The sequence below is a fragment of the Saccostrea cucullata genome, unplaced genomic scaffold (assembly GCF_032062105.1).
Source record: "Saccostrea cucullata isolate Sc308-1 unplaced genomic scaffold, CSIRO_AGI_Scuc_v1 ctg1059, whole genome shotgun sequence".
Classification (NCBI taxonomy): domain Eukaryota; kingdom Metazoa; phylum Mollusca; class Bivalvia; order Ostreida; family Ostreidae; genus Saccostrea; species Saccostrea cuccullata.
Window position 1 is genome coordinate 264,307 of NW_026933409.1, and position 16,035 is coordinate 280,341.

Here is a 16,035-nt window from a genome sequence, read left to right on the forward strand (position 1 = left end):
TGATCTGATTTGTGTTTTTTCCTAGACGATTTGCTCAGGTGAGCGATGTGGCCCCTGGGCCTCTTGTTTAAAGTTTCGTAGAGAATTTCCCCGAAATATTTATTCCAACTTATTTTCTGTTGAGGGCTGCAAAAAAGATAGAGGGATAATGCGGGCAGAATGCCTATAGCGTCAGATATTAAGAAACCACATTTGATATGTAAATTGAGCATTTAAATTTACTTCTCATTATTGAAATTCATGAAATTATGAGGGGAAAAAATTTTTGAGAGAAAATAAGTCTCTTTAAAATTTTCATTAAAAAAATATTAGATGGTTTACGTGGGGTTCGAACCACAGCAATAAAAATACCAAAGTATCATACTGCTTTAAGACTAACACGCTAACCACTATGCTACATGGTTCTTCATGATGAGGGGCATTTAAATCATGTTTGTGATATGACCCTTGCCTTAATGGACGAAGTATTTCTTGGAAAGATGCGAATGTTTTGTCATAAAAGTGTACTTTTAAGGTATAGTGAAAATGCATGATTTTTTTGTAAACCAAAAAATTTTTTTTCATCGCAAACTTTTAAATTATATTTCAAAAGAATAAGGACACTCATATTGAAAAATGTTGTTAAAGTATGAAAAAATGATCGTTTTAGTTCTTTTCTGTCTGTGTATGCTTTTTCATGGGCAAATATTTTCAGTCTTTGTGAGATTTTTGTAAACTATAGAGATTCTACATTAAGTATACTTCAATATTAGATGAAATATGAAATATAATTGGGAAATAATTGAGATTAAATTTTTCACTTCTTATCTGTCGCGCTATAGGCATTCTGCCCGCCTTATCCACCCATCTTCTTCATACCATACGTAATCTTTGAGTAGTAAGGGATCTTTTTGAACCCTTACCTGCTACAACACAGGGCTTGGTCTTGTATGGTTTAGCTGATGTGAATGACCAATCCTGCAGTAGGATTCAAACCGACCACGGAAGGATCTACTCCTTACTTCACAACTCCATATCAGACCCTTCAACTGCTGTGCTATTTGGGCTAACCCTATTTCAATTCAGAAATTTCACTGATCTTAATAAAGATGCATTTATGCTAGATTTGCAAATTTTCCCACGGTTATTTGGAAATCCAAATCTTATGTTGCACTTTCATTTGAAATCTTGATAATTAGAGCAGTTTGAACGTTCCTGGAAATCATAAAAATCCGATTCGCTGGAAATTATTTCAGTGAAAATCCTGACATTTCTGATGCATCTTCATTAGGGATGTCAAAATTGTCAATAATTCGATAGGAGTATTCGAATATAGTCGAATATTCGATAGAATAAATACATTTTGGATTATAAAATAAATATCTTCACTCTCCTGTCAAGCAGTATAGATTTTATGCCATTATTTTGGAACAAAAACTTATTATAGAGTTTGGTAAATGTGCAATTATATATGTTTTATAATTATTTAATATATATGAAGAGTATACATCAAAAATAGAATGATTTTTTTGTTGAAAGTTTAAAAGCATGTTCCAGTTTTATTGATCCTGTTACTTAAGTCTATTGGTTATACTGAAAACTCCTACAAATTCAAACCAAGCAGAGCAATTATCTAACTACTTATATAAAAGCAATTACTTTTTGCTTATTAAGTATTATTATCCTGATACATGGTGTATTTACATAAACAAGGGGTCCATGTGTTTACTGTTAAACTGTGTCCTTACAACAATACAAGCTGACTGTAAGTATATACTTTGAAAATAAATAAATTACTTTAATAGATACACTCTTCACACCTTTAAGGTAATCTAAGAGGACTGCCTTTTAATTTTGTAAGACTTGATTCAATTTCTAATAAAACTTTGAAAATCCAGGTTTTTCTCTCTTTTAAATGCTTGTACACTTAAAAAACGAATATTCGAATCATGAAGTTACATGTATATTTGAATATCAACTCATCGAATGAATATTCGAATATTCGTTGACATCCCTAATCTTCATCAATTTTGAATGCTTTTCCATAGGCATTTGGCTATAAATGCATTATTAACCGTCTTTAACTCAGCTTGACATGAAGTCTCAATGTTGACATATTGGGACTTGTTATCAAACAAGAAAACCATGCACTTCAGGCTACAGAGACAGACACTTCTAACCATGAGGAGAAATCAGGCTACAAACTCTTAAGTATGCGTGATTCTGAAGGGCGCTAATAATTCGGTTTCTTCATAGATAAAAATTGAAATAGATACCATATGTTTACATTTATTAAACAAAATAGTGTAAAAATAATATACTTGTGTATATTCAACAAATACATAATACATGTATGTAGCATAAAGTACACTAACTGCATATAATCACCTAAGTATGCCATATACAACAAGTCTGGAATTTACAGCAAATTGAAATGGACATATTTCTCATTTAAATGTAAATATACAAAAAAAAATATTTACACATTAAAGCAAATTAAAACTAATTAAATAAATTCAGTATGCATCCAAGTAATTTCTGGTTCATTTAAAAATCTAGCATTTTGTTTTCTAAAACTTCGAATAGCTAATAATTAATAATAACTAATAACTAAAATCATAATCCTGAGAGCAATAGTCATCAATTTACACTCAAATGTGCATAACTTGGCAAGCTAGTCACTATCAGCCATTTCAAAATCAATTCGTTGAACATGTCAAATCAAACATGGTTTTATATCACAGTCTGACAGCTAGGCAGCTGAGGTTGACTTGCATTCCTTGTAGAAGTTTTATTAGCGTTGGAGAGGAGGCTTATTTTGAGAGAGCAGTTAGACAGGGCGTTGTCTCTGTGGCTTCATTTGAAGATCTGCGGTGGCCTCTGTTTACAAACTCCGTTAAAGTAAGGATGGTTGAGAGCCATTTTAGCTGATACCCTCTGACTTGGTTCATATTTCAGCATTTTCTGTCAACAAAGTCAATTGCATGATCATTCATGTTCTATTCAAGGCAATTATTTAAAAATATACACTGACTGTACATATATGAAAAATACTACTCTGATGTAGCATTTTACAGAATAATTTTATCATCCCATGTACCCTTGCTATTTACCTCTAGATAATTATTTAAATCAAATTAATCAAATACATCATACTTTAAGAAATTCCTATAAATACCCAGTATTTAGAATTAAAGCTACTGTATGTAAAATTGCTAAGACACCAGAATTTAACATGTTTCACTATCTCAGGAAATACTTACATAAGAAATAACCTATAAAAGTAGCTTATTGATCAACAAAAAGCCTTTATGATCTTTTTTTTTCATTCGAGTTTTCATTTTTGCCGAGTTAAATAACCTACAGCCATTAAGTCCAGTCCATCACCTGACAGGTGAGGTACAATGCTGCTGATTGTCTGCTGGGGCCATTTAGGGAAGGACGACTTATAATCAGGAAGCTGGGACACTCCAGGCCATACGCTCTCATCTGGAGTACCTGACAAAGACATCATAAAGTACAGATAAATCTACAACTACTTAAATTCAATCTGTTTGATGTTTATCACTTCAGAACAGCTAAAATCAAACAAAACAACTTTGTGTCATAATCAATAACTTTGTTATAATTCACTTTTATAATAGATTATGAACAGTTAATATGTACTTGAGATTTTAAATACACCCTTGTTTTCATGATTATCATAATTTATATCTATGCAACGTCAATAAAGTGTGTGAAAAATTGTTAATTATTAGGAAACTGAAAATACAAATGTGTACAATAGTGGTCAAAGAATGGTATATTCTCTATGCATTACACATATACATATTTTGTCTCTTTGTAACAAACTTTTTTTCACACACTTGTTTTTACTGACATTGCAAATTATATAGTTAAAGTACATCATTTAAAGAGTTAGCAAGATTCAACTTCCCCAAGGCCAGGATTATTTTCCCTTCTCATAACTAGGACCAGGATTTGTTGTTCATCCTTTTTTGAGAGGTATTTGATTATGATATTAATGTATCTGAGCTTTACCTAGTGTCCTGAATATCCGGAACAGCTGATCTATTTCTGAATCTCCTTGGAACAAAGCACGTCTTGTCATCTGTAAAAATTTTACCAATGAATACAAACTAAATATGGAACTGGTTATACAGTGGCGTGCCAAAAGTGAAGATAATTTTATTTTTAAGGTCTTCCGTTTCCAACGGAAGACCTTCTACTGATTCTGTTGGTAAAGATTATTATTCTTTTTTTTCTTCTGCTTCCTAGACCGCAACTTTGAGGCCTGATATCTCACTCATTTCTCAACAGATTTCGCTCAAATTTTCAGAGATTATAGATGTTTATAAACTCTATCAGAATGCTGAGTAAAATTTCAAAAAGTCACTTCCGGTTTTGAGTTATTTCCCTTGAAACGAAAATGTATAGGCTTTCGTTTCCAGACAAAGGCTCAGAGATGGCTAAAGCTGGAGCAGAAATTCTACTGATTTAAGATAATAGAAGGATTGAAGTTGTGCACATCGGTTTTTGTTTTTCGATTTCTCTATTCAAAATGGCACTATATAGGGGTCAAAAATTAGAACGCTTTAAAGAACCAAAAATTACTCATATTTTGCTTTTTATCTTCTAAACTAAAAATATTTTGCTAAAATATATAGAACATAATTTGTGCAGAATTAAAAGATCTTTCAAATGATATGTCGGAAAAAGGGCTGACCCCTAAACTAAGGGATCTAGAGGGGCCAAAAGTTTTTTCCAGATATTTCAAAATGTATTGAGAATTTGTTATACATCAAAGAAGCAAAGTTGTTGAAAATGTCAAGTTTAATTTAATGGAGTCGTCAAAACACGTCCAGCATTGTCACTTCCAGCCAAAGCGGAAGTAGTCGGAAAACGCGTATTTTTGCCGATTTTGTCAAGTTTTTGGGTAACATATGTCTCTGGGAGCTTAAAAATTAATTTTTCATGCGTCGTTGTCACTTCCGGTCAAACCGGAAGTAGTAAAAAATGGCTTATTTTTGCATTAATTAACATAGTTTTGCAGGATTCAAAGCATTTTTGGGCGTTATTTCTCATTTTTGTTGAAAATGAAAGCTACTTCGGGTCGAACAGGACGGAAGACCTACTCGTTGCTTTGCAACGAGCTTTGCTCTAGTTTATATATTTCATTGAAAACAACATTTTGTAAAATCATAGGTAAATGGTCAATTTTTGTCTAATTTAATTATTTATTTCAGTACTTAAACCAGAAAATGTGTAGTTATCTTTCTTTAAAAGATCATTACACATTTAATATGTAGTAAAATATTAGTTCATCACTAAACATCAGTTCTAAAATTCAAGATCAATGTTGACTATATAATTCATTGTGAGTACATGACTTAAAAATTCATGTCACACTTAAATTACAATATTTTTAAATTATCAATGCTTATCAGATAAAAACTATTGTTTTTTTTAACTACAACAATTTCTTGGATTGTCAAGAAATTTTTGATAAAATCTGTCAAGAAATGTTGTCATACCAGCGATTTTACAAAATATTGTTTTCAATGAAATATATAAAGAAAAAATAAAATTATCTTCACTTTTGGCACACAACTGTACATTAGGGGTGGGACGATACACACATCTTGCGATACGATACGTATCTCGATATATTTCGATATTATGATAAATTATAAAACTATTCAAAATAATAAGTATTTTATTTTTTGTCTAGACATTAAATCTACAAATTATTCTACATCAAATCATGTTAACTTTGCTTTGAAATTAATACTTGAAGTTCATCAATTTCATTGACTAAAACTGTACAAAACAATGATACATGTACATACTATTATTACTATTCAGAATTTGTTTACAAATAGTTGTGTATTTCATCAGAGAACACGGACTAAAAATTCATTTAAAAACATCGATCATATTTACATTATTATTAAATCATTGCTGAAAGTGTGTCGCCAAGTTGAGATTACAAAAAAAGTACGAGATAGATTAACAGTTTATAATATCAAATGTTCTGGAAACGATATTTTCTGTGTATAGAACGCATTTCATACTGAAGTTTTCTTGTCCAATCTCCCGAGCCTGCTAAAAAGTGAAAACGTTTTACCCCTAATCAACAACTTATTAGTTCTAAAGTGTGTCTTTAATATCAAAATAATCTCTTCACTTCGTACAAGCCGCCATTTTCAAAGGACAGGTACTTTCATTTTCAATTTTTGGATGGGTCGTTCGTGTATCGTTTCGTACCGATATTTGAATGCTTGTATCGTAAACCGTATCTTGGAGGAAAATATCGGTATGTATCGGTGTATCGGTATATCGTCCCACCCCTACTGTACATGCAACTCTACACTATTTATTTTGAAATACTTGTCAATGAGTACACAAGGTACTCCTATAAAGAAAACTGGGTTCACATTAAATTTTCAGCTGAAGTACTTTTTGAAGCCTTATTCATTTATGTCTCACCATTTCAGCAAAGATACAACCGAGAGACCAGAGATCCACTGGTGTAGAGTAGAATCGACTTCCCAGGAGGATTTCAGGGGCTCTGTACCACAGGGTCACAACCTGAAAACAAACAAAGGAACTCGTACATGTATATATATAGACAAGAGATCCATGCACCACAGCTCTCAACTCATGAAGCCTCTGCTGTTCTTTATCAGCAGATCTTGTCTTCTATTTTCTTGCATAACACTTTGTTCTCCAACTGTAGCCCTGCCCTACTCCCTATGCTTATTCATTTAACAATTTTACTTCTACACTGAGAGTTCTTGAAATCTTTCGGTTCTGTCAGCGAAACCAATTAAAACAACCAAAGACTGATTATTTTTCATTCTCTGTCAGTCAAAATAACCGGTCAGTGTTGACAGAGGAACTTCGACAATCTGACCAAATTTCCTAAGAATTCCCTATAACCAACCGATCATAATCTTTCAAACGCTTTTTCTATCTTGTAATGGCTGAACGCAAGTGCCAAACTAGTTTGTTGACGCACTAAGGTAAGCCAGGTGAGAAAATCGAACTAGATTAAAAACTTGTGAAGAAAATGGACCCCCATGAGAATTCAGAGAAAGTTGTTATATGACGATCAACACAGCATGAAGTGTGCAGTGTTTATTGACGCTTGGTGCACAATATATTGATATTAAAATTCAAATACAGTTTTCATCTCTTTATTGAATTTTTTTTGGATTGATAGAAATCTGTCTGGACTGACAAACTTCACATGGCAGTCAGTCTAAATGACTGACAATGAAGCTCTTCGATGCTAAATCGATTATAAAATAAATTTCAAAAAATAAAATTGTCAAACTTTAATTTTATTACCAAATCCAAGTGCAAAGAGTATAAAAGTAGTGATGAATGTTGAAAACACTTGTTGATATTTTTACCGCCCTGAAAACGGTAATATTGCAAGTAAAGGACAACATAATTATATAATCTTAAACGTAATTATAATCATAAATACAAGTCTAACATGAGGATAATTGCTTTTACAACTTGCAATTTTAACTAATCAAAACTAATTTTAAGAAATAAATACGTATATGTATTAAATGAAAGGTTAGAGTAAAATACCCATTGCATGGACTTTATTAAAAAAAAATAAATTTTGTTTCAATAGTCCTATATTGTTTAAAGTAGACAAAATACTATTTTCCATTTTTTTAAAAAAGAAAAAAAATTTTTGAATATTTTATGTAAGTAAATGTTTTTTATGTAAAACTGACAGAAATTGAATAAGTTTTAACTTTTCTATATTAATTTTATTGAAGTTCAAATTTCGATTATAATCGATTATTAATCGATTAATTCCCCATCACTACTGACAATGAAGAAAAGATTTCAAGAACTCTGACTACACTACCTGACAACAATATAAATATGACTTCTAATCATTATAATGGCCTTGCTATTCTTGAGGAGAAAAGATGTGAATTAGAGTAAAATCAATCAGGGCTTTGTTGTTCTTGAGAATTTTTTTTTAAAAATAAACTTGTGTAAATAAAATTGCGACACTTCCCTACCCCTGACATAATAATCTGAATAAATTAAAATCTACACAATCTTAGATTGCTTCTATAATGATTTATCATGGTTTTGCCTTTCTTATAATAAATAATTTATTGACTTTATACATATACTGATATTCTGAAATGTATAAATTTTAGGCCTTAAAAAAACCTTTTTATCTAAAAAATCCTCAAGTCATTTAGTCATATATGCACAATGGTTTACAAAGTTTTCAATATGATCGCTTACCTCGTGAGTGTACGTTCTAACTGGTACACCAAATGCCCTGGCCAGTCCGAAGTCTGCCAGTTTGATATTGCCCTCCACGTCTATCAGTAGATTCTGAGGCTTCAGATCTCTGTGTAGTACTCGGTGAGAATGACAGTAGGCTATACCCTGTAGCAGCTGATGCATGTAGCTCTGTAATCAAACCATCTCAAAACATCACATTTAAACATTGGAAACTAAACTAAAGAGTCCATTAAAAGCTTTGTTTTCCAGCAAAGTTTTTAAAACTTATTTATTTCTTAATCATAAACAATCATGAAGATAATGAAAATGGACATTTAATGCTTGCTGTTGTATGCAATCTGAACTTAATGAGAGTGATTTATTCAGACTGACCTTAATAAGAGAAGTAGGTATCCCAGAGGCCGGGCAGCTGTCCATGTATTTCTTGAGATCCTGGTTCAGATACTCAAACACTAGGTACAGCTTCTGTTCACTGTGGACCACATCTAGTAACCTACAACACAAAATTATCTATTGAGGATCAAATGTAGCATCCTGTCAATGTGGACCACCTCTAGTAACCTAAAACACAAAGTTATCTATAGAGGACCAAATGTAGCATCCTGTCAGTGCGGAATACAGACATTAAATTTTAAATCATGAACTACTCAAGTTTTTATATTTTAACATTTTTATATTGTTGTCAGAAAGATTAATATCGACTTATATTTTTAAAAAGTACAGTTACTACAGAGTTGTCGAAATCCATGGTACTGTCAGCAGGGCTTGTAAAAAATTGTCTGGACAAAAAACTTTGAAGATAACATCATTACAAATGAGCATTTGAAAAAAATCTAGCAAGACACAAATTCAATAAAGAATAAAAGATCAGGATGTGCAACTGACAGTGACTTGATGAGATCTGCTCGTGACTATACGTATGGGCCTTGTCAGATATTGGTTGACCGAAGCTGAAGGCCAAGGTTAACCAATATCTGACCAGGTCTGCATAGTCAAAGGTAGACTGAATCCAACAGTCAATATTGTTTTATTAAATGATCAGGAATTTTACAACATTTTTGACACTTTCCTTTTTGTCACCAGCAAATATGGGTGCATTGTATCAACACATCTTTAATATATATTTGATGGCTTAACAACAAATGCTTATGAGTGGCCAATAAGTGAGTATAAATTCACACAAAATACCTGACAATACAGTTGTGATCAAGCTCCTTAAGGAGGGAGATTTCACGGATGGCTGTACTTGGAACCCCCTCCGATTCACTACAAACAAACAAAACAATTTTATTATTTATATAGTTAGATTAAAGTTAAGTTTGGTATGATGTTGTTGCAAAATTCTTAAACTACTAAAGATAACGCCACATGACGCCAGAGGAAAATGAGAGTCTCTAGCTATACACCTACATATCTCTTGATACAAATAATCAAACCTATAACAGGTATAATTTAAGATTTTTCTTTTGCTTCTGTGTATACATATCAACCCAGCGTGCTAAAACTATAACACAGATAAAAATATTGAATAAGACACGCCATAGACCGTGATACAGTGATATTCCACAGCAGTGTCGCATGAAAACAAATACACACGTGTCTAATCTGATTTTCTTCAATGCTACAAGTTGTCCGGTGGTCTTATCCCTTGCTTTATATACCACGCCATAAGTCCCTTCTCCAATCTTCTCTATTTTCTGAAAATTTTCCATGGAAATAAGTGTTTACTTGGATCACATCTGTTCCGGAAGCCGTCTGGTCTTTTGTGTACGTAATTTCCCGCGTTAATTCAGGTTTCATTGATTCAATTGGTCAAAATAAAATCCAAATCGAGGCTAGTAAATACGAGAAGTAGACTCATGCGCGGATCCAGCGGGTGGGGGCCCGAACTCCTCTCCTTTTCAGGGATATGCAGTTATTAAAATTTATACTAAACCAATTTAAAGTGATTGACACCCCCCCCCTCGAAAGCGCAGACCTGTGTTACTTTGGTGCATATAGGAAGCTTGATTTAGAAGTCAACAATACCCCCCCCCCCCCCCCCCCCCCAAAAAAGGGTTTTCACGTTTAAGGAGTTTACGAGTTTTTATTTGTTTGTTTTTCGCTTGTCAAGAAATTTCTGGGTTGGTGTTTTTGGTTTTGGACTATGGAGGTCCCTGCCCCTCCCCCGTCCCCTTTTTTGGGAAAAATTATTGGATCCGCGCGCTTATAACTACTCGTTTTAAACTGATTTAAACTGTTAAATGTTTAGTTATTGCTTGTTTTCTATACCAATAAGATGAATATTTACTAGTACACATGTATAATTAAATGGATACGTGATAAATACGATCGGGTCAGAGCACATCTTAATTCAATTATAAATTCAGGTTGGATATTTTTTTCCTCAAATTTCTATTTGCCAGAAATTGTTGGTATATAGTCTTTATTCTTGAAAAGTTTAATTGTATTTTTTGGTAAGAAATAAATACATGTAATAAAATAAATCCAAAAAACAATAAAAACAACAACGCAACCTAGTTAAATTCAAGACTTCTTAGATCCGCGCCGTATACAGGTATACATTCTACGTAAGAGTAAACAAAATATAATAATTTAAAGCAGAAGAAAATAATTGTTGAAAACGTGATTATTTACCAACATTTATGTAAATTTTTAATTGTAACTCACAGCAATTAAGATACTTTTGCATTTTTATACACTGATTGAAGATTGGGATTGAAATGAACCCAGAAGGAAATTGCTCCCTGTGGACCTGATTTACCATATTAAAACAAATAAAGCACAAAATATGAATTTATTACGACAAATAGCACTTGACGAAAATAATCAGGAAATATATAATCTATGTATATTTTAAATTCGAAAGAAAAATTACTTAAATTCCTAATACAATACTATATATATATATATTTTTACATTTCATTACATTTCTGTACATATCAAAAATGCAATCTCATTTTCACATGTAAATATTAATATATTTGTAAACCACAATTTAGAATGTGATTAGATATAAGTCAGCAATGGTTTTGTGAGCCATTGAGAAAGTTTCACAAGTTTTTACACCCAATACGTTTTATTGACGAGGATTGGGACATCAAATTTGACTCGTCTGCCAGGCACAGGAAGGTGATTTAACTGCACGTGCTGTCTGCTGGAATCATCTGAAATTCTGTCTCTTTCTTCTCTCCCTCTACCCTGCTGCTGTTCCCAAAATGACGACATGTCGGTGGGTTGTGACGCACCATAAGAGCTGTGTTCTGATTGGTGATCGAACGCTGCAGTTGGGTCCGCTCGCTGTGAAGTAGCGTGGGAACTTAAAGAGCTGTAATCCAGTTCCGCAGTAACACTCCAACTCTTGAACAACTCGGTGATACTTTGGTGGAAGTTATTATCCGCTTCACTTCCTGACTGCGGGGCGCATATGTCAGCTACATAACTCTGTCCGACGGTCCCTTCATATCCTATGACGCTGTGCACAACACCACCACGACTTTCCGTTTCTTCGGGTGGGAAAGGGCGAATAGAGGACATCTCATCCACCATTTTCGACAAATCCTCCGCACTGATATTCTGACTGGACGCAAAGTTAGCATACTGAAGCGAGGGATTCAAAGTGTTGAAGTACTGGACGGATGGATTAAACGAAGTTGCGAACTGAATCGACGGATTCTGTAAAGACGGCATCACCGAGTTGGAGAGAGGTAGGGACGGATTCAGGGATAAATTAGTGTGGAACTGAAGAGATCCAGTAGGATTTTCTGACGTGTTGCTGCTCCCGACGTTTGGAAGCAATGAGGTATTGTCCTCGTAGTGAGTGTCAGCAGATATCAGACTACTTCCAGCGCTACCCTGGAAAGCGTGGGGAGAAAAATTAGGAGTTTTCCCAAAAGGTTTTAGACTATTATCTCCCGTCATTTGTTGATGATAGTACAAGATGCTGCTCGGGAGACTTGGTATACCTCCACTGAAGTCACTTCCATTTTGGCTGGTTTCCTCTGGGGTTTGATTGGCTGATGGAGCGAAATCACTCTGCAGAGAGGACGGAGGACACACAGGTTCAGGGTAAGACATCATCAGGGAAGCTTCCGGCCCCGTGTCGATGTTTGACGCGGTAAGACTTCCGGCAGATGAGGACATTGGTGAGGACGGATAACTGGTGTACTGGGATAAGTTTGTGGTTGCTGCCGAGTTAAATTTGATGTTTGACGGTTCATCTAAACCACATTCTGTGGTTGGCGTGTTGTAATGTGGATGGAAGGGTGAGCTCATTGTAAGCGATTTGCCTTGCTTCATACAAGCACTGCAAGACTCCTCACTTTGTGTGGTATTGGTAGTTTGCAGGGAATGCATAGGAATGCTTTTCCCTAATGAACTTACTTCTGACTCCTCATAAGATGGCGGAGGTGCATGAATGTACGTCAAGTGATATGGCGAGTATGGAGGGTGAGCGCTAAGATTGTAAGTCCTTGAGACGTTAGCAATGGAAGTTTCGCTTTCGTCAATAGGCGACAAGTGTTGTCGGAGGGTGTTATTGTTGAAGTCAGAGCTCTGAAGTCGTGATTCTGGTGGACATAATCTCCAGTTGTCTTTGTCCCACACAAACGTGAACTTGTCAGCATTCTGGCGTTGAAGGGCGGTCACGTGGACGTTCTCTATAACACTTGATCGAAGTGGCGTGGTGGATCTAGTTGATCCGCGTACAAAATCTGATGTGTTCTTGATGCTTCTCTTAAAACGCTTGGACATTTTTTCTGTGTCTGGAGTTTTCTCGGTAGAGTTGGATGTTCGTCTGCGATTGATCCACGTGTGCCAGAGCAAGCAGATGGTGACTGTCACCAGGAACACGACAATCAGAAGTACAGGAATGATAACTCCCCATCCCACCACTGCGCCATCTCCTGTATCGTCCTTGGGGGCGGGGGTCACTGAATTGTTCAGGAATGTCCATTTATCAATGTCAGGAAGTAAAGTTAATAATTCCGCCAAGGTAATGTTCAGATCTGCAAATAAGGTAATTCACAAACTTATAAACATGCAATATCAAATTGAACATGATGTTGAAGTGAGCACAGAATTGATACAATGTATGCTGGTAATGCTTCATTAAAAGGTAACCCCTCGAATCACTTGTGTAAATTTCATGCAAGAAGATTTAAGATTAGGAAGTGTTATATTCTTGACCTCTGAGTGCTTTGGTGATGGCAATCTGGTCTTCAATGGCGTTTCCGGTGATGTTGATACCGAGGCTCTCTATGTACACTGACTGGCGGCCATTGGATGTCTGTGATATCACGTGACATGTAACGCTTATAAGCAGCAACACCAATTCAGGAGACCCTGTCAATGACATAGTGATGAAATCAATGACTTGGATCAATTTAAGGAAGCTCTAAACACTGCACTCTAAAGAGTTCTAATTAAGTAATAAATTGTAGGGTAGTTTTATGCGGTTTGAGTGACATGTTTTAGAAGTGAGATAGAAACTAGAGGTATACTGTGAGCAATGAGCTCACTAAATGATACCCCACACCCCTATATATGAATATTATGACAGTGTCCATGTTTTGCAATGGGAAACCCAAAATATGTGTCGGATCAAAAAGTAAAATAAGAGGTCATAATGGTATGATGTAATAAAGATTATCTGAAAGTCTCATCAAATTTCTTTCAGCGGTATAAGAGGAATTGCTGACAAGAGATGGGTACCCCAAAGCGTAAAAGACGGACGGATGGACATCCCGATTACAATTAACCCTCCAGCTTTTCAATCGGGGGGGGGGGGGATAAAAATGGTTATTCACAGTAATTTACACTATTTGTAATAGACTAAAATACTTATCATGCATAGCATTATATTAGACCAAGAATAAGTCATTGAATTCATTATTTCCATTAATCTTTCAAATGTGTGTAAACAACAGTATTCCTGTTCATGCATAGTCCATTGTCTTTAAACATTTTCCTGCAGAATTACGGCAGGTACCCTACATGTATGTTGAATTTAAATTAAATAGCCTCAATATGCAAACCTTTATATCTCCAAGTTCAAAAGGCACTTATTGTAAGTGTTTAGAGCTTCCTTAGTCGCGTATTAAAAGATTGAGGGGCAATATGAAAACCATCTATCCTTCTGTATTCAATAATCCAGAAGTGAAAAAAGAACTAGTAAGTATTGGCCCCTGCTGACAAAGTAGGTACATATGTAACAATATTGTCTTTGTTTGTAAGGCTCGTTATACATGTATAAATTGTATTTTAGAAGAACTTTGATTTAAAGGTGCATAGACACAGATTTGTAGTTAATATTTTCTCAAATTTTCAAATATCACGACTTTCACTTATATGTTGCAATATCATTTTACACGAAAATATATTAAAAATCTTATTTCATCTAACAGTTATTGAAACTTCAAATATTTGGACGGGTTTGATTGACACTTCCTTGCACTTTCACAAATTTTAATTTTATTCTTTATACTTAGGAAAAGTGGCAATCTTGTTGTGTATTAATGAAAAATATTACTACAATAGTACATTTCCATTATATCACTTTACTGTAGTAAAAAGTGTGTGTGTGCGGGGGGGGGGGGGGGGGCAACAGCCTTTCAATGAACATTTTCAATAGTGAAAGTAATATTGGGAAAAGGGGTAAATTGCCCCCCCCCCCATCTGACCCCCTGTTGCTACGTGCCTGTTTTGAGCCATGACCTTGAGAATTGACATTGTGATAAAAATGATAGCATTTAAATGACGGAGGGCAGGTCATTCATATTTGACACAGCATAGGCGTCGGAAGCAAATTGAAAGGGGAGGTGCTAATTGAAAGTCGGGGGGGGGAGGGCTCAGCCAACAAAAAAAGGTAAGCCCCAATTTTCAATGCTTATGTGAGGTCTATCTTTGACAGAAAGTGAGAGGGATAAGCCCCCCCCCCCCAGCCCTCCGACGCCTACTGGCCTATGCAGGGTGCTTTAAGTTTCAAGACCACATTACCATGACCTTTAACAAGGTAATGAATATCACTAGATTTCCTAACGTTTCTTTTAATTCATTTTGTAACCACGCATAGTAAACAGAGATTGATGGGATTAGCGAACGAATCGAGAAATCGGACAATTCTTCCAAAAACATTAACAGATCTAGAAATACAAGGTTAATTTTAGTATATCTTAATCTTTGTTATACCACCGTTTATAAATTATTTCAGACATTTGTGTTTTCGATAATGCATGATCATATTCATAATACAGAAAACTAGACTACTACCTTTTAGGGCCGTCATCTTTCCTTACAGTCCGCTCCACCCAGCTCTCTGGAATTGACCATTAGTGTGCAATCTAGTGAACTGTGTTCACAGGGACGAATTAGGGCGATACACTTCTTCACGGTTCACTGGCCATACCGTCTATATTATGTTGCGATTTGTCTATTGATCAGAGAAGCAAGTTTTTGCATCAGGCTCGAGGAGACAATTTTTCGACATAAGAGAAAGTTCAACTGCGTCAATACAAATATTTTAAAATGCATAACTTGATTCAATATAATGTATATTATATACTTAGTAGTCTAATACTCTCCTAGCTGCAGATCTGTAGCGTTATATATATAGTTATATATATATATTTGTCTTAGTAACAGACCCCGTAATCCAAAAAAGGTGCAATTTACGGCGCCGCGCAAGATTTTTGAGCACTTTTGGGGAGAATTTCTCCACTTTCCAGCATCGGTCAATTAACTACCTTTCACTCCCTAATTCTAGAC

General features: G+C 34.8%; 2 protein-coding genes across 2 annotated transcripts; both read right to left on the reverse strand.

Moving 5' to 3' along the window:
* Positions 1-2,255: 2,255 nt before the first annotated feature.
* LOC134238276 (cyclin-dependent kinase 2-like) lies at positions 2,256-10,114 on the reverse strand. The gene is made up of 8 exons (XM_062720401.1): positions 9,868-10,114; positions 9,460-9,537; positions 8,644-8,764; positions 8,269-8,439; positions 6,469-6,570; positions 4,021-4,090; positions 3,344-3,477; positions 2,256-2,943 (listed from the first exon to the last, which is right to left on the reverse strand). Exons 1-8 carry the CDS (start codon positions 9,981-9,983, stop codon positions 2,836-2,838), a joined length of 900 nt encoding a protein of 299 aa, XP_062576385.1. The 5' UTR covers positions 9,984-10,114; the 3' UTR covers positions 2,256-2,835.
* A 1,067-nt stretch (positions 10,115-11,181) lies between these two features.
* Positions 11,182-15,686, reverse strand: LOC134238261 (uncharacterized). The gene is made up of 3 exons (XM_062720382.1): positions 15,541-15,686; positions 13,459-13,614; positions 11,182-13,277 (listed from the first exon to the last, which is right to left on the reverse strand). The coding sequence occupies exons 1-3, from the start codon at positions 15,554-15,556 to the stop codon at positions 11,335-11,337; spliced, it is 2,115 nt and encodes a 704-aa protein (XP_062576366.1). The 5' UTR covers positions 15,557-15,686; the 3' UTR covers positions 11,182-11,334.
* Positions 15,687-16,035: the final 349 nt, after the last annotated feature.